This window comes from Nelumbo lutea, chromosome 2 (assembly GCF_056320005.1).
Source record: "Nelumbo lutea isolate HS-2025 chromosome 2, American lotus-T2T, whole genome shotgun sequence".
Taxonomy (NCBI): domain Eukaryota; kingdom Viridiplantae; phylum Streptophyta; class Magnoliopsida; order Proteales; family Nelumbonaceae; genus Nelumbo; species Nelumbo lutea.
The window spans coordinates 102,418,756-102,438,727 of record NC_142685.1 but is presented as its reverse complement, the minus strand read 5'-3'; the positions used below and the strand labels follow the sequence as shown (position 1 = coordinate 102,438,727).

General features: G+C 40.9%; 1 protein-coding gene across 1 annotated transcript in view; it reads right to left on the bottom strand.

The window, feature by feature from the left end:
- The window catches only part of LOC148872387 (phenylacetaldehyde reductase-like), a 105,716-nt gene that overhangs the window by 27,055 nt on the left and 58,689 nt on the right, over positions 1–19,972 (bottom strand). The window contains exons 4-5 of the mRNA XM_088969224.1: positions 10,482–10,644; positions 3,215–3,401 (exon numbers count right to left, since the gene is read on the bottom strand). Of these exons, the coding sequence (XP_088825350.1) occupies positions 3,215–3,401; positions 10,482–10,644 (350 nt within the window). The remainder of the gene's footprint in view (positions 1–3,214; positions 3,402–10,481; positions 10,645–19,972) is intronic.

The following is a 19,972-nucleotide window of genomic DNA, read 5'->3' as shown; positions in this document are numbered from 1 at the left end:
TAGGTTTCTGATCATTGTAGCCATCTCCTATTGCTGCCATTGTACTCTTTCACAGTTGCCTCTAACCTTACTTCTCAGCTACAAGCTGATTGATGTTGTTCACAGTTTGATACTTCAGCACCTATTGCAGCCCCTAAACACAACAGTGGGAGCACACACTTGTTCTTCTTTACACTACTGCTGACTTCACACACCTACGACCCACATAAGCATCACAAGCACCACAACACAACAGTAGGCCCTCTTACAACCACTCAATAAAAAAAATTGCGCATCACAAGCACCACAACACAGTCAAACTGCTACACCCAGTTCAGATTTGTTTAACACACTTAAGAGGGCATTACACAACCACAAGAAGCTTGGCAAGGTCACTGCATTCCACCTTACACCACTCGGCCACCTACAGCAGCCCTAACACCACTCAACAACTCACAGCAGCCCTACACCATTCGGCTACTGCACACACAACCCTTTTCAGGGCAACAATGAACCTAGTTCTCTAGGTTCTAATCAGTACTAACTGATTCTTGAAGGGTTCCTACCCAGAAATACCAGCAACACAAGAGGACTAAATAACCAACCTTCCTTTGAGAGTATCAGCCAACCATTCACTGCTGAAATCACCTTCCTTGATGAAGAAAACTGTGCGCAGCAGAGAGCAACGAACTGTGATGTCTCAGACCTAGGGCGAACCAGCTCTCTCCATTAACCAACTAGAAACGAAGAGGAGGGTGTCACGAACACAGCTGAGATGCTTTGCAAGCGGAAGCAGGTCAGAAACCTTGCTCTGATACCATGTTTTGGAGCAGCTACAGTAGTCCGAACCAGTGAAGAAGGAAGAAGAAGATGAGGAAGAAGACAAGAGAAAGAGAGAACAGGAGGGTTTAGTCGAACTGATTAGTTTCCCATTCAGTCGACCCCCTTGTGTTTATTCGGTTCTAATTACACTTACAAAGACTAAACTGCCCTCACTTAAGTGTGGGGCAGAGTACTCTAATAAAACAGCCACATAAGCAAAGTACTTAACTGACATAAGATTACTAAATTACCCTTATTCGGCTCACTCTAACAGTTCCTAATTAGATCAGGAGCTGGTTGATCTAATCTACAGATAAGGATTATCCCTTATCTTAAAGGGACTTATAATCCAGATGTGATTTGGGTTAGCAACTCCTAATGGGATTAGGAGCTGATCCCTTCAAGTCTACACCCTGCAAATACTCTCTAGCCGCCTCCTTCCTGCAGCCGCCGCCTATAGCAGTTCGATCTCCATTGCTTGGGAGAAATCAATATTGGATCTTGGTTCCAATCTTTTGGAGAAAAGATTGGTAGGAGTTGTATTCACTAGCCGTCCAGGTGATTCTTTGGAAGGATCAAGTTCTTGGGAAGAACACTGCTGATTCTGCTCCACCCTACACTGTGCCATCTTCAGTGGGAGCAGATTTTGGATCCTACCTTGGGCGTAAACACCTCCATTGAGAGATAGTGTTTCTTTGTATCAGGTATTATCTCTCTCTCCTCATTTTAGTTCAGATCTGGTTCAGTTTATGGTTCAAGAATGATCATTGAAAATATGATTTTCTAAATAGGGAATTCGATTCCCAGTTGAAGGGAGAGAAAAATTTTTTAAATTTGCCCCCTTTATTCCGCAATCTTGGGCGTCCATGTGATGGATTTCCTATCCCTTCAGTTCTGTCTTTATACTTATGTTTATGTGCTAATGTGTAAGATTATGTTAGATTTAGTGTCCCTTACTTAAGTAGGGGCACATGTGTCTTTTCCACAATATAAGTAATATAAATCAATTCTGGCCGAATGGGAGAGTGATCTTTTTTCTCTCCTTTGAACCAGTTCTTTCTCTCTCTTTCTTCTTTTCTCTTCTTCTTTCACTCTCTTTCTCTTCCTTCTTCTTGACTGTTATCAACTTAATAGGATTCAAGGGCAGGCCGAATCCTAATAGCTTTCAACCTCTCAGTCTTACATGATCAAACATTGCTCACTTCTTCCCTAACTACTAAATGCAATGTCACATCCTCTACTTAGATGGATTTCAAGAATAGAACATTTTACAAACATTTTTCATAAAATAATATATTATAAATATAAAAACATTTGCAAAGAGATTTTAAAAATAGTTGAAATCCATTGTTAGTAGTTTTAGGTTTCCATTAGAGAGTGTTAACTCTGATATTCTTTGTCTGATAAAGGGGTTGATTCTAAGACAATGATCACCCACTTGGGTAATATTCCAAACTGCTCCAACATATCCAAGTATTTGATCTTAAGAGGATCTCACTGGTTGGAATATCAAAAGCAGCCTAGTCCAAGACCTAGTGTAGTATCATTATCAAGTCTAGGGTTAAATGCAATTTTTTAGCTTTGCCCATTTGTCTCTAAGGTCCAGGGCATAACTAGAAATTGGTTCATGTTCAGTGTTTCTTGCAAACATCCATTGACTATATTTAGTGTCTAACCCCAACAACTGGGATAAGTTGCTCCACCATTTCAGTAGTACATCAATGTCAATCTTGTCAAGATAACTCCCCAGGTTTATCCAATGGTTGGGAGCTTTCTAAACTAACATAAGCTTCATAGATGTCTAGTTTAAGGGGTAATTCACAAAAACATACCAATCAAAACATGAAACAGTAATGAACTGATTTTATTCATACATAAATCTCAATATGCATCAATAAGGAGTCCACATATTAGAGTTCCTACTTTTACTATATTTTAAATTTTTTATGTAAATTATTGTGATATCCCAACACCACAATTTTTGGAGGTTGATATGCTAGACACTTACAAATTTGCATGCTTAGCACCTGTGCCATGTATCAAGGTGACACAAGATGATTATGTCAAGGATCTCTTTTCTCCTTTGCTCTCTTTTCCACCATATCCATCTCTTAGATATTTCTCTAATGTTTTCTAAATATTCTAAGAAAATATTAAGTTCATCAGCAATTCATTTAATTCCACCGAATTACTTGGGTGGATTACACTCTTCATGGCAAATTCTGGTCCAGATATTGATTCCCCCATGTAGAACAATAACATGATTATTTGATGATGAATAGTGCATCAACAGAAATGCAACTTAAATGAAAATAACTAGTATGAGTCAACTAAGAGAAAGTTCAGAGTAAACTTTTCTTAGTTTCTTTTATTAATGAAAACAACATTGATAAGCTATCATCATGAGGCTTACCTTTCAGGAAGTAGGAGAGAAGGATAGAGCTCGTGTAGAATTCTCACAATCTCTGAATAATGAGCAACACTCTCAACCAAACAGTATCTTCCATTGGCTGAAGGAATTTCAAAGGCCTGAATATGTGCATTGGCAACATCTTTAACATTGACCCATCCAAATGTTGCATTGGGAAATGTATTTGCCCCTGTACCACACAAAACATCAGGCATAAGAATAATGCATATCAATCGGAAAGGTATCTCATTGTTTAGTTGGGGTGGTCCCAAAAATGGTCACCAAGATGAGGAATAAAAAGGCATTACAAAATTTGGTTAAACATTACACAAAATATTAGGAAATTGAATATACAAAACACCAGTACTGTTGAAAGCTCAATGTTGGGTTCTGAATTGAACTCTTCTCCCTTTTCTAAATTCTTGTTTAGTGGTATCAAGCTAAATGGTCAGGGAAGTCTACCCATACACAGAAACCATATTGGAAATATTTGTGATGCATCCCATTGTTTACATTGTGAAAAAGAAATAGAAAACTGAATTTTTATTTTTTTTATTGGTAGAAATAATTATATTGTATTAATATATGCAAGTCTGGGTGCCAATGTAAATATCCCTGACTTAATGCGAAGGGAGAAATTGGGATGCCTAATGATCTCGGTAGGGTGACATGTACAAAATATACAAAAGAAACTCTAAACTTGGTTTAGAGTTTACACCCCCAAATAGTTCACTCCTTGGAATCTAGTTCAACAAAAGGGTTCACTCTAGTTGTCAAAGATTGCACGTCTGGTCCAATAACAAGGCCTAAATCCAAAAGGAAACAGAAAACTGGGAAGTATGTAATGATAAAGAAAAGGGTAAAATACTAAACTCTCATGAGGTATTTGACAATTACTTAGTCATATCTAGCGAATCTATTGTTCATCATCGAATCTTCTCTCTCTGTTTCACTCCTGACAGTGTTGAAAATTATTCAGAGCAACAATCAACCATCAAAGCTGATGACATACTGCAAATCTGAGCCACCAACACAGGCTACATCCTATGGAACAATTTAGAAGGGGAATTGGTGCTGCAGACAATGAAATTGTGGGTTTCAGTGCTGGTGCTGAGGTCTTTGACTTAAATGTTTCAACAAAAGAAATTATACTGGTATCAAATTACACAACAATGAACAATCCTGTGGGTTTGTCGTGCAGTTGGCGAGACCCATGTAGCTGGCAGAATTGCAGTTAGTGTTGGTAGAGCTACATCGCCTGAGAGGGTGGAGCTTAAGAAGGCAACAGACCACAATGTACAAAAGAACAAAGTTGAACTGGAGATTATAAAAGATTGGTTGAAAGTCAAATTGAGGTTTTTTAATTGCAAGGGTAACATAATCATTAAGCATTCCGTTAGTAACAATGGAATCTTGATTTTACACGAGTAGTATTTAGGTTATTAGAAAACCCAGGGTATGGGTAAGTATTTATTAGATACTGTTAAGATGTGCCGAATAGGGGTAGTTTAGTCTTCTTCTGTTTATTAAGTAACTTGCTTATGTGGCAGTGTTATTAGAGTTACTCTGCCCCACACTTAAGTAAGGTTATTTCTGTCTTTGTAACTATGATTAGAATCTAATATAGATTAAGGGGGTCGACTGAATGGGTCAACCCATCAGATTTTCGAAAGACCCTTCTTCTTCTCTTCTTCTTCTTCTTCTTCTCTTCCTGTTCGGACTACTGTAGCAATAGTCGAAACATGGTATCGGAGCCATGCTCCTGACCTAAGTCAGTTGGTAAAGCACCTCAGCATTGTTCGTGACTCTTCACCATCATTTCTGATCAGTCGATGGAGAGAACTGGTTCGCCCTAGGTCAGAAACACTACAGCTTGTCTCTCTGCTACGCATAACCTTCTTCAACAAGGAAAGTGACTTCAGTAGTGAATGGTTGATTGATATTCTCAAAGGAAGGTCGGTTCTCTCTTCTTCTAGTGTTACATATATTTCTGGGTAGAAACCCTACAAGAAACTGTTATACTGAGTAGAACCTAGAGAACTAGGTTCATTGTTGCCCTAGGAAGGGTTGTGTGTGCAGTAGCCGAATGGTGTAGGGCTACTGTAAGTGGCCGAGTGGTGCAAGGTAGAATGCAGTGACCTTGCCGAACTCCTTGTGGTTGTGTAATGCCCTCTTAAGTGTGTTAAATAAGTCTGAACTGGGTGCAACAGATTTGGCTATGTTGTGGTGCTTGAGCGGTTGTAAGAGGGCCTCTACTTGTGATTAGTGAATGGTAAACTGATGCTTATGTGGGACGTAAGTGTGTGAAGTCAGCAGTAGTGTGAATAAGAACAAGTGTGTGAAGTCAGCAGTGGTGTTTAGAGGCTGCAATAGGTGCTGAAATATCAAACTGTGAACAACATCAATCAGCTTGTAGCTGAGAAGTAAAGTTAGAGACAACTGTGAAAGAGTACAATGGCAGCAATAGGAGATGGCTACAATGATCAGAAACCTAGTGTTGTAATTTCCTCCGACTACCTAGGAGTACAAATGACCTCAATTAAGCTAAATGGGGAGAACTATGTTCCATGGGCTAAATCAGTGGAAGTTTTTCTCAAGGCAAAGAAGAAAGCAAAGCATGTTAGAGATGAGAAGCCACCGGTTGACTCTCCAGGGTTTGATGATTGGGAACAATAAGATGCTCAAATCATGACTTGGTTGTGGAATAGTATGGAACCCAAAATCAGTGCCAACTTCATGTTCCTTGATACGGCTAAGGATATATGGGAGCATGCTAAGAAGCTATATTCTGGACAAGATAACACAACAAGAGTATATCAACTGTATCAGGAGTACTTTGATTTACAGCAAGGAACCAAAACACTAGAAGAGTATTATGCCTGCATGAAGAATATAAGGAATGAACTCAATGTCTATCATCCCCTTACTCCAGATATTCAAGTTCAGCAACAGCGAAGGGAGCAGCTAGATGTTACAAGATTTTTAGTGGGGCTGAAGTCGGAATATGAACCAGTTAGAGCTCAAATATTGGGGGGTTCTACTCTTCCTACACTTGAGGAAGTATTCTCAAGACTTCGTAGAATCTCTTTGGGCCAGACAGAGAACCCCACACAGTATGATAGATAAACACTTGTGACAGCTAGAGGTGGTGGACATAGTACAAGAGGGGGAGGTCATTCCAGAGGGGGCCGTGGCAATTCCATGATTGGTAGGGGTGGCCGTGACTCAGGGGGAGGCCGTGGCAGAGGAAAAAATAACTCTACAAGGAAGTGTACTCATTGTGGTAGAGATGGACACACAGTGAATTTCTGTTATGATCTACATGGCCCTCCTTCTAAATGGGCTAATCATGTTGTAGCAGGCGAGGTAGCTATTAGTGACAGTAAACTGGCAGACCTAACACCTTCCACATCTACATCTACTTTTGGGAGGGAGATGGTGAGTGTTCCGCATGATGAATATGAACGGTTCCTTCAAACTACTTCATAGCATACCACTACCACAAATGCCCAATCAGGTATCGCTTGCATGTCATCTAAAACTCCTTCCTGGATTATTGACTCTGGAGCCTCAGATCATATGACCGGGACTCCAGGTGTGTTCTCTTCTCTTGCTGAAACCTCCACACCACAAACTGTTACACTTGCCAATGGGTCCTCATCTCCCATCTGTGGTGTTGATAATGTTGACTTGGCTTCTGTCCCTTTATCATCTGTTTTATACGTACCTAAGTTTCCATTCAATCTTATGTCTGTTAGTAAATTAACCAAAGCTCTTAACTGTTCTGTTACCTTCTTTCCTTCCACTTGTGTTTTTCAGGATCTCAAGACGGGGAAGAAGATTGGTGGGGGGCATGAAGCTGGTGGATTGTATTACCTTGACGGCGGTGGATCTTCAATTGCACTTCAGACTTCCCTTACTCCTCTACAATGGCATTGCCGACTGGGACATCCATCTCTCAAGGTCCTCAAGATGTTGGTTCCATCATTGAGTCAGTTGTCAGTTTTACAATGTGAGTCATGTCAATTTGGTAAACACTGTCGTGTGCCCTTCAGTCCAAGAGTTGAGAGTTGTATGTTGAGTCCTTTTTCTTTGGTTCACTCAAATGTTTGGGGTCCGATCAAAATAGAGTCTTATAATGGGTACAAGTATTTTGTCTCCTTTATTGATGATTGTTCAAGAATGACATGGATTTACTTAATGAAAGAAAGAAGTGAATTATTTTCCATTTTTCAAAAATTCCATGCTAAAATACGCACACAATTTGGTGTTCCAATCAAAATTCTTCGTTCAGATAATGGTCATGAATACTTTCTTACTACATTTCAACAGTATTTAGAACAGCATGGCATTATTCATCAGACCTCGTGTGCTTTCACCCCTCAACAAAATGGGGTGGCTGAACGGAAGAATCGTCATCTTCTTGAAATTGCTCGGTCTATGCTTCACCACATGCATGTTCCTAATCGGATGCCCTCTTTTATTCTTCATGGTCGGTCCCCCTTCTCCATCTTGTTTCCCACTTTATCTCCATTTCCATTAACTCCTCGTGTCTTTGGTTGTATGTGCTTTGTTCATAATCTGAGTCCTGGAATAGACAAGCTAGATGCACGCTCAATTAAATGTGTCTTCCTTGGCTACTCTCGGACTCAAAAAGGGTACAAGTGTTATAATCCTATTGCCCGAAAGTGCTATGTCTGCCCTGATGTCACATTTTTTGAGTCTGTCCCCTTCTTCTCCAGTCATGAAGCACCCTTGTCCTCACCCTTACCTCCTCTTCCTCTTCCTGTCAGTGATTCAGTTCCAGAGGCTGTTGTTGGAGTAGACTCCTCTCCTCATCCAGTGCAGGTCACCACTGAACGACTACCGATCCGACAAGTGTATACACGTCGAACGACACCGGCCCCTCCTCCTGCTTCTACCTCATTTGCAGATCCTCTCATGGCTCCTATTGCTGAACCTTCAGATCTTGACCTACCCATTGCCTTACGGAAAGGTAAACGTAGTTCCACACTCCATCCCATTTCCAATTTTGTTTCATTATCTCGTCTTTCTGCCTCACATCGCCAGTTTGTTTCACTTTTGTCTTCTATTTCCCTACCTAACAATGTTCAAGAAGCTCTTAGTTCACCTGGATGGCAGCGGGCAATGGAGGAGGAACTTTCTGCTCTTCAACATACTCAAACGTGGGAACTTACTACTCTTCCACCTGGGAAGCATGCTGTGGGCTGTAAATGGGTGTATACTGTGAAATACTTGCCAGATGGTAGTGTGGAGCGTCTGAAGGCCAGACTTGTTGCTAAAGGTTACTCACAGGTATATGGTGTGGACTATATGGAGACATTCTCTCCGGTGGCTAAAATTGGTTCTGTTCGTGTCCTAATTTCCTTGGCAGTTATGTATGATTGGCCTCTCCTTCAACTTGACATAAAGAATGCCTTCCTCCATGGTGATCTAGTGGATGAGGTATATATGGAGCAACCACCTGGGTTTGTTGCTCAGGGGGAGGGTGGTAAGGTGTGCAGGCTGAAGAAAGCAATTTATGGGTTGAAACAATCTCCACGTGCTTGGTTTGGGAAGTTCAGCGAAGTGGTGAAGAGTTTTGGAATGAAGCAATGCCAGGTTGATCACTCAGTGTTCAGCTATGAATCAGAAGCTGGGAAGATTTTATTAGTGGTCTATGTGGATGATATTGTCATCACTGGTAGTGATAAATTGGGGATTGGCAAACTAAAGGTATTTCTGCAAAATCATTTTCAAACAAAGGACCTTGGAACATTGAAGTATTTCTTGGGAATAGAGGTTGTCAGGTCAAAACAAGGTGTGAATCTGTGCCAAAGGAAATATGTCCTTGATCTATTGGAAGAAACATGACTGTTAGGTGCAAAACCAGCTGAGACCCCTATGGAACCAAATGTTAAGTTGAGCAGTGGTACAGGAGAAGTATTTGAAGATCCTAGAGGGTATAGACAACTAGTGGGAAAGCTGAATTATCTGACTATCACGAGACCTGACATCTTCTTTGCAGTCAGTGTGGTGAGCCAATTCATGCAGAACCCTCGTATACCTCACTGGGATGCAGTCCTTAGAATTGTGATGTATCTGAAAGGAGCTCCAGGCCGTGGGCTATTGTATAAACCAGGAGAAAAACTTGAAGTAGTTGAGTATACAGATGCAGACTGGGCAGGCTCAGTGAGTGACAGAAGATCTACTACAGGCTATTGCACATTTCTGGGAGGAAATCTTGTGAAATGGAAGAGTAAAAAGCAGACGGTTGTAGCCAGAAGCAGTGTTGAAGCCGAATATAGGGCCATGGCTCACACTACCTGTGAATTAGTGTGGCTGAGGAATCTCCTATAAGAAATTGGGTTTCACATGGATAAACCTATGAAATTGTACTGTGACAACCAAGCTGCACTACATATCTCATCCAATCCTATCTTTCATGAGAGAACAAAGCACATAGAGGTTGATTGCCACTTTGTGAGAGAGAAGGTTCTTGCCAGAGAGATAAATACAGAACATGTGGGTTCCAATGACCATTGGGCAGATTTGTTTACAAAAGCTCTAAGCTCAGGGAAAGTGAACTATCTATGTAACAAGCTGGGATTATATGACATATATTCTCCAGCTTGAGGGGGAGTGTTAAGATGTGCCGAATAGGGGTAGTTTAGTCTTCTTCTGTTTATTAAGTAACCTGCTTATGTGGCGGTGTTATTAGAGTTACTCTGCCCCACACTTAAGTAAGGTTATTTCTGTCTTTGTAACTATGATTAGAATCTAATATAGATTAAGGGGGTCGACTGAATGGGTCAACCCATCAGATTTTCGAAAGACCCTTCTTCTTCTCTTCTTCTTCTTCTTCTTCTTCTTCTTCTTCTTCTTCTCTTCTCCTCTTCCTGTTCGGACTACTGTAGCAACAGTCGAAACAGATACCTTAGGGGAGGTTTAAGTATTTTATACTAAGAAGACTAGGAGTGAGGATCCTAGCATACAAGAAGTGCCTCTGTACACCACTTTGATTTATAAGCTGCTTGTATTATTGGAACTTATAGAAAAAATGTATTATAAACAACCACGCAAATTCACAAGGAAGGTAAGAAATGAAAATCTTACTGTTGTTTCCATTTTACACTTTGGTGATGCTAAGTGAAGTACCTTTATGTGCTAACCATCAAAAAAGAAATAACTTTACTTGATAAGAAGAAGAAATTACTCGTCATGTAAGGGAATAATCTGTAGATATATCCTTAATAGTAGGTAAATTTACCATTAATTACGTTCAAAATTGCAGCAGCACTTGTATTAAGTGACGGCTGCAAAAGAGGGCCAATCACCATTGATGGATTTATTGTAACCATGTTGATCCCATTCTCCTTTGCAAATTTCCAGGCAACTTCCTCAGCCAAGGTCTTTGAAAGTAAATACCAACCCTATGAAAAGTCAATGAATTTATTAAGTAGCATACCAGAAGATATGGAGGAATGTTGCATATAGTTCCTTTAAGTAATATTGGAGCAAAAAAGAAAAGAGTCAGAAAAAGATGAGAAACCAGTATAGAATCATCCATTATGAACAGAATTTGAACATTACATTCTCAATTGGATTATCGAAACCATAACAGAAGCAACTCATGAGCTCCTATTATAGGTATACAGCCAATATCCTTTGTTCTTCCAAAACTTAACTGTTTGCAAATTTTAATTTTTTGGATAAGTAACATTAATTTATTAAAGATGAAAGAAGGGCAACACAAGGACATCAAATAAATAAAAAGAGAAAATAAGATGTATTCACAAAGAACAGAGGCAAAGAAAAAATATATCTCTGATGTACAAAAATCCTAGATGTAAACACTGCCAACTAGAAACAAACCCTTAGAAAGAATATCAATTTTGCAAAGAGTCCTAAAATAAGAATAAGCCCCTCAAAACCTAATCTCCTACCTATGAGCTCCACCAAGTACCTGGAACAAACAAAATACAGTATCTTCTCACAACGTTAGCCTAATTTGAACTATGCTTCCAAACCAAAATAATCCTTCTTGGTTTTAGACATCCGACTACTGACTTCGGGTAGCTGGATCTCCTTTTCCATGACCCATCCCTTTTCCTCTGTTTCAGTTTACTTTACCTATAACCTCCCTTTGAACTTATTCTCCTGAAACATCCAATTTCTCCCATTGTGACATGGACAATGGACCGTTGGCATTGCCTTCCTCCTTATCAGTAATAACATTGCCTACTCTTACTCTCACTAAGTAGATTAAATACTCTCACCATAAGCTTACTCCTGTTTGTCCCTTTCTTCAAGTATTTTGCAATATTCTTTTCCTTTAAAGTGTCCCTCAAGAGGAAAGTCCCAACTATTTTAGTAAGAGATACTTGTCAAGAGCCTCTGAATTCTCTTCTCCAGGTCTATTATTCTCACTCGCTTTACTTGAACATTTTCCTCAATTTTTGTATCCATCTCATTTGTATATATGCCATTGGCCAATGAGATATTTGAAAGAATTGTAGGATCCATCGTATGGATGCCAAAAAGGTTGCGGATTGGGTGGGCGAATTTCAAAAATTTCTTACCTTTCTCCCAACTGGGAATCGCATTCCCTGATTTTAGAATCAAGATTCAAGGATCCTACTCGAACCAAACCAGACCAGATCTGAACCAAGATTAAAGGGAAGGGTTATATCTGATACGGAGAATTAATATCTCCCAACGTTGGTGTTCACGTCTAAAGAAACTTCCAAGATCTACTTCCACTGAAGATGACGCAGTGATACTGAAGCAGAACTAGCAGTGTTCGTCCCACGAACCAAATTCTTCACAAGATTTTGATGGAAGTGAAGAGCACCGAACACAATCAGCCTTTCAGCAAAGAATGTTGTCAAGAACACCTTCTTGATCTTTCCCTCTCAGAGAAATTGAACCAAGCAGTGAATGGCGGCGACGGTTGGAGAACTCAAGAGATGAAGTTGGCGTATTCGCTTTTCTTCTCTCTAGAGTTTCTAAGATCCAATCTCAGATTGCAGAGTGAGTTCTCTACTAAACCCTAGGTCAAATTCTTGTTATTTTGATTAGGGTTTTCTCCTTCCTTTTGTGATAAAAAATCTCCTAATCCTATTAGGAGTTATCCTAATCCAAATCAGCATCTGGATAGGGGATGATCTTAATCCTATCTGCAGATTAGGTCAGCCCTCTCCTGATCTTATCAGGAGGTTACCAGATTCAAATCACATTTGAATTTGGTCTCCAAGAGTGGATAGGATTAAAACCTTAATCCTTTTTCCAACCCTAATCCCAGATACACCCCTTAAGTGGATGAACATATCAACCCAGTTCAAAATGGGCTTTAGGCCCAATAAGTAACAGTGCTCAATTAGACTTCCAAATTGTTGCCCAGTTGGGCTTCTTTGTATGGCATGGGACCCAAGCATCGATCTACACATCAGCCACATGGGTTTGACCCAGCATTTGTTACAAAGCCTAGCCGAATTCACTAGAAAGCCCAGTGAACCCCTTGAGCCCATCAAATGGACCCTATGGGCCCAACACTTACACTAAGTGGTCCTTGTGTTAGACAGTTGTATGCCCTTAACTTCAATCAGAATGATGTACATTATGAATTTATTGTAAATGAATAAAGTACATATTTGATTCACGTTCCTGTGGTGTGTTTCTGTGTAATACCCTTAAACTGGACACTTAATGAGACTCGTGTTAGTTTAGAAAGTTCACAGCCGTTGAGTAAGTCTGGGGAGATTTACCCTACCAAGGCTGACACTGGTGTGCTGCCAAATGTTTGGGTGGCCCGTCTCACCTGCCAGGGTGAGACCCAAGGCACATGCAGAGTAGGATTAGTTGAATCTTTGAACCGGACTAGATTTCCCGTATTGCCCTGGACCTTGGAGATTGATGGGAAAAACTAGAAAGTTACACCTGACCCCTAGACTCGATTATGATACTGCACTATGTGCCGGATTGGGATGTCTTTGATATGCCAATCAGTGAGATCCTTAGCGGGGGTCAAAACCTAAGTATGTTGGGACAGTCCGAGAATTCATCTGAGTGGGTGATCATAGTGACAGGATCAGCCCCTTTGTCGGACAAAGGTAATGATCGGGGATGCACTCTCTGATGGAAACAAAGACTGCCAGAAGCCGATTTCAATCATTGGAATTTTGTTTTGCAAAATATATTTATATATTGATATACTTATATATGTTACAGTTTATAAAATGTTTGCAAAAGGTTTTAATTCTCGGGATCCATGTGAGCAGAGAGTGCAGCACTATTCCTTGCAGCCGAGGAAGAGATCCTCTCTTGTCAGGCAGTGTTTGATCCTTATGGGCTGAGAGGTTAAGTGTAAGACCATTGAGCGTAATACCTGATGGGCTAATTTTGCATCTGCCCACAGTCCCTGGGTGTTACAAGGTGGCTTGGCCTAGGGACCACTTAGGGTAAGTGTTGGGCCCATTAGGAGCCCATATGATGGGCTTCAGGGGGTGCACTGTCCATAACAGTGTATTCGGCCAGGTCTTGTAACAAAGGCTGGGCTGAACCCATGTGGCTGATGTGTAGATCAATGTTCGGACCCGACGCCATACAAGGAAGCCCAACTGGGCAATAGTTTGGAAGGCTAAGTGAGCACATGTCCTTAATGGGCCTAAAGCCCATTTCAAACTAGGCTGACTTGATCAATTAAATTAGGGTCGGATCTGGGATTAAATCAGCTGATAGGAAAGGGTCTTATCCCTATCCACTCAGAGAGTCCAAGATCTAAATGAGATTTAGATCTGGAAACCTCCTAATAGGATTAGGAGAGGGCTGATCTAATCTACAGATAAGATAAGGGTTTAACCTTATCACTTAAAGGGAATTATGATCCAAATATGATTTGGATCAGCAACTCCTAATGGGATTAGGAGCTGATCCCTTTAAGGATATAAAAGGAGGAGGAGGCAACAGCCTTTAGAGGTTGATGTTCTACCTTCAGAGCTGAAATCACAGAAGAAATAATTCAGCAACCCTGTGAATCCTTTCTTGCCGCCTCTTTCCTGCCGCCACCACACCTCCAGTTCGATCTCCAGTTCAGTGGGAGAAATCAAGATTGGATCTTGATATCAGTTTCTTGTGAAGGGACTGATAGGAAGTTGTGCTCACGTGTCGTCCTACTAATTCTTGCAAAGGATTAGGTTCTTGGGAAGAACACTGCTGATTCTACTCCATCCTACACTGTGCCATGTTCAGTGGGAGCAGTCTTTGGATCCTTCCTTGGGCGTGAACACCTTTGTTGGGAGATATTATTTCTCCGTATCAGGTATGTCCCTCTCCTACTGCTTTTGGCTCAGATTTGGTTCTGTTCTTGGTTCAAGATAGATCCTTGAAAATTGTGAATTTTCTAAAATAGGGAATTCAATTCCCAACAGAGATGGGAGAAATTTTTGAAATTTGCCCAGTCTTTTCCGCAAGATTTGGGCGTCCATATGATGGATATCCCATCCCTTCAGTGGTATCGGAGCCAGGTTAAAGTTTTGAACCGAAATTGGATTAAATCTGAACCTGCACAAATGGGCAGAAGGCGTTCTACCCGATTTGCGCAGATATAGAGTTTTTCTGGAAATTTGTTTCTAGTTAATGGGAAGATTGATTTGAAATTAAATTTTATAAATCTGATTGTTATTCAGAATTATTCTTTATAATATTCTTTATTTTTGGGCTGTTGGTACACATGGAGATCGAAATCTTGATTGGTGCAGGGAACCTGCGATTTTGCAGTTTCTTAATTATTTTTTTTCATTTGGTCTGTAAAATAATTTTTTTTTATTTTTTAGACAGAATGTATAGGTATTCGATCTGATGTAATATTAATAGAAATTAGGAAGGATTGTGCGAACAGCCCTGTTTGACTGATTCTTGTATTTCCTTTATCAGTATTTAATTTCAGATTATTTTCTTGAATTAAGGATTTAATTAAAAATCAAACCCTAGACCCATTCGAACCAAGATTCGTTCAAAACTGTTTGGACCAATTCTAGGGTTTAATCAAGGCTGAAAATCAGCCCTATTTTCCCACTAATGGGCTTAAGGATTGATATTTAATTAAATGGTTAATTCGGCCCAGCCTGTAAAAGCCCAGTTTTAAATAGTTAAAACTACAAAAGCCCATTTGAAAGGATAAAGCTATATGGGCCGAACTGGGTAACCCTAATTCAGCCCATATACCTAGATAATATTAATGGTTAATATTATGAAATTTTAACGGGCTTCCAACGGGCCTTACAGATAATTAATTGATTGGATCAATTTATCCCTGCATGAGATGTATGGATGTGTGATCTGCTGCGTACATGGGCCATAAGTACTTGGCCCATGCTCATTCGATAGTGGCTCTTGCGCACACAATGGCTGAATAAACATCATTGCCATGGTGTCCCTTTTGGTCATTGGATGACTTCCCTCAGTGGTGGGCCCCACACCTCATCAAGAGGTTACGTGCGGAATCCTAACAGATTTAAGGCCCACTGAAATCTGACTTTATGAAAGTCAGTGGGAGCCACTTTGGTTTGACCTAAATCAAACTAGGGCGTATTTAACTGTTCCCTCCAGCTAATATGAATGCACATGATAGGGAGATTCATATGATGAACTCTCTAAAGGCCTTCCATCATTAGCATGAGGATGGGTTCTTCAGTAATGGAAATCTCAGAGACGAATAAATGGAAATGGATCATAGATTAAAATCCATATCTATGAAATGAACATGAATCAAATTAGGTTGTGGACTGATGTTTGCTCTTTTATCAGAAAATGGCAAACGGATCTTTTGCAAAACTGCTTGATGACAACAAGTTGAAGGGCCCAAACTATGCTGATTGGTACAGGAACCTTATTCTGGTCCTAGCTTCTGAAAAGCTGGACAAAGTGGCAAAGAATCCTGCCCCGGAACGTCCGGGTGATAGGGCTTCTGAGGCCCGAAGGAGAGACTATCAAGAATGGGAGGAGAAAAACTCCCTTGCCCGGTGTAACATCATTGCCTCCTTAGACAACCGATACAGAGCCAGTTCGATCAGATCGAACTTGCCAAAGACATATTGGATAGTCTCAGGACAATGTATGAAGAGCAGAATCGTTCTACTCGACAAAAGGTCTTGAAACAGTTCATGACCGCACAAATGTCCAAGGGTCAACAGGTTCACGACCATTGTCTTCGGATGATGGGATACATCAACGAACTGGAGGCTCTTGGATCCGGGCTGGACCTTGCTACCCAGATAGATGCTATCCTTAACTCTTTGCCTCCTTCCTTTAATCCGTTCATCATGAACTATAACATGAACAAGCTGAATGTCAGCTTACAAGAGCTCAGCAATATGTTGCAAAGAGCTGAAGAACTAATTAGAAAGGATGAGTCTGTAGCCATGCTTGTTGAAACTGACAAGACAGGCAAGAGAAAGAGGAAGGCAAAGAAGCCTAAGAAGAAAGCCACTAAGAGCAAGAAGCAGAAGAAAGACAAAGCATCGGATGCCTGTCACTTCTGCAAGAAGACCGGCCACTGGAAAAGGAACTGTCCTGCCTACCTAGAATCCAAGAAAGGTAATTTCGAAACTTGTGTTATAGAAACCAATTTGTTGGTAGCTTCTGCATCCTGATGTATTAACTCCAGGGCTTCAACTCTTGCTTGTAACTCATTGCAGGGGTTCAAGGTAAGCAGAAGGCTGAGTGAAGGAGAAGTCACACTCTTCTTGGGGACTACTGCAACTGTTGCAGTCGTGGCCATAGGAACCGTGGAATTAATTTTTAGAGAAGGAATAATTGTACTGAAAGACTGTCTTTAAGTGCAAAATTTAAGGAGAAATTTGATTTCTGTCTCAAAACTGTGTGCAGATGGTTATTCTGTCTTCTTTAATAATACGATTACTATTAAAAGAAACAACAGATTCATTGCATACGGGGAACTGGAGAACGGTCTCTATGTTCTACATCCTTCTCTAATAACTAACATAACTGAAACTACGTCGGCTGAAATCCCTAAGAAGAGAGCTCGTGATACAATTAATCCCACGTGTCTGTGGCATTATCGACTTGGCCACATTGGTGTTGACCGAATCACAAGGTTGGCAAAGGATGGTCCTTTGGATTTTCTAATTGTAGAAGATCTTCCCACTTGTGAGCCTTGCCTACAAGGCAAGACGACGAAACGGCCATTTAACGGTAATCCTGAAAGATCTACGGGCACACTTAACCTAATACATACTGATGTATGTGGTCCCTTGAGTGTTAGGACACGAAACCAACACGTGTATTTCATCACCTTCACAGATGATTTTTCACGATACGGTTACGTGTACCTAATGAGACACAAGTCTGAATCCTTTGAAAAGTTCAAAGAGTTCAGACAAGAGGTCGAGAAACAGTTAGGGAGAGAAATTAAGGCCCTTCGATCAGATCGAGGTGGCGAGTACTCTCTGACGAATTCAGGGACTACTTAAAGGACAATGGGATAGGACCTTATTGGATATGGTCCGGTCACTTCTCATACACTCAGAGTTACCCACATCCTTTTGGGGTTACGCATTAGAGATTGCGATTTATGTGCTGAATCGGGTTCCAACCAAATCGGTTCCGAATACTCCATATGAACTTTGGACCAGAAGGAAACCAAGTGTCAGATACTTGAAGATTTAGGGTTGTCCAGCACACGTTAAAAGAACGAGTGCAGACAAGTTGGAATCCAAGACCAGCCGTTGCCTATTTGTAGGCTACCCAAAAGGCTCTGTAGGTTACCTATTCTATGACCCAAGTGAGCAGAAAGTGTTCTGCAGTCGCAATGCGCAATTCTTGGAAACCGACTATATCCTGGACACCAATCGTCAAGAAGTTGTTCTTGATGAGGAGAGCTCAGGAGCAGTGGGAGATGCCCCACAAGTTCCAGGTAGTGACCAACCTAGAAGATCCACTCGGGTATCCAGGCCACCAGTCCATTATGGTTATGACCAGTATAGTTACCTGGTGGAAACCTTGACTAGTGAGGAGGATCCCATGACTTACACGGAAGCTATGTTGGATATAGATTCCCAGAAGTGGGTGGAGGCCATGAGAGCAGAGATGGACTCAATGGAGACCAATGGAGTCTGGACTCTAGTAGATCCGCCCTCCGGGGTAAAAGCAATGGGTTGCAAATGGATTTACAAGAGGAAGAAGGGCCCCGTTGGTAAAGTTGAGACCTTCAAAGCTCATTTGGTGGCGAAAGGGTACACTCAGAAAGAGGGCATCGATTATGAGGAAACCTTTTCGCCTGTGGCCATGCTTAAATCCATTAGGATCCTGCTAGCTGTAGCAGCATACCATGATTATGAGATTTGGCAAATGGATGTCAAAACTGCATTCCTGAATGGAGATCTTACTGAAGATATCTATATGCAGTAGCCGCAAGGCTTCATTGCTGCAGGTCAGGAAAACATGGTATGTAAACTTAATAGATCCATTTATGGACTTAAGCAAGCTTCTAGAAGTTGGAACATCCGTTTTGACTCTGCCGTCAAATCGTTTGACTTCGAGCAGAATCTGGATGAACCCTGTGTTTACAGGAAGTACAGTGGAGATAAGGTTACCTTCTTGGTTCTGTATGTAGATGACATTCTACTCATTGGGAATGATGTAGGTATGTTAACTACGGTGAAAGTATGGCTATCACAGCAATTCTCCATGAAAAATCTTGGAGAAGCCTCCTATATACTGGGTGTTCGACTCTATAAAGATAGATCGAAGCGGATAATAGGATTATCCCAATCTGCTTATATTGACAAAATAGTCAAGAGATATAGCATGGAAAACTCCAAGAAAGGAAATGTTCCTTTCAGGCACAGAGTCACTCTCTCCAAGAAGATGTCTCCCAAGACTTCTGAGGAGATTGATGGCATGAAAGACGTTCCCTATGCCTCTGCCGTAGGGAGCATCATGTATGCCATGTTGTGCACTCGTCCTGACATAGCTCAGGCAGTGAGTGTAGTAAGCAGATTTCAGGCCAACCCAGGGCAGGAGCATTGGACTGCTGTGAAAAACATATTTAAATACCTTCGAAGGACAAAAGAGTTTTGTCTAGTATTCGACGGTAGCTCACTACAGATCCAAGGGTATACAGATGCCGATTTCCAATCAGACCCAGATGATAGAAATTCTACATCTGGATATGTTTTCACGATAGGATCGTGTGTTGTTTCCTGAATGTTAGCAAACAGGGGTCCTAAGTTGCAAATTAATAATCCACAACCCAAGCCGAGTGCATTGCCGTAAGTGAGGCTGCCTAATGAATGAAGGTGTTCATTAATGAATTTGGAATTCAGCACATCACCCGTTCCATTGTTGTTTGACAACACTGGACCTACGGGAGGATGATAGTAAGAGGTAGCATCAGCGGATAAGGTAGCAGACCCATTGACTAAGCCACTATCACAGAAAGTGTTTGAGAAACACGTGGAAAGCTTGGGACTCTGGCTAGTACCTGATTGGACCTAAGTGCAAGTGGGAGCTGTTAGACAGTTTTGTATGCCCTTAGCTTCAATCAAAATTGATGTACTTTATTAGTTTATTGTAAATGAATAAAAGTACATATTTGATTCATGTTCCCTTGGTATGTTTCTGTGTAATACCCTTAAACTGGACACTTATTGAGACTCGTGTTAGTTTAGAATGTTCACAGTCAGTGGGTCAGTCTAGGGGGACCTATCCTGACAATGCTGACACTGCGGTGCCATCAAG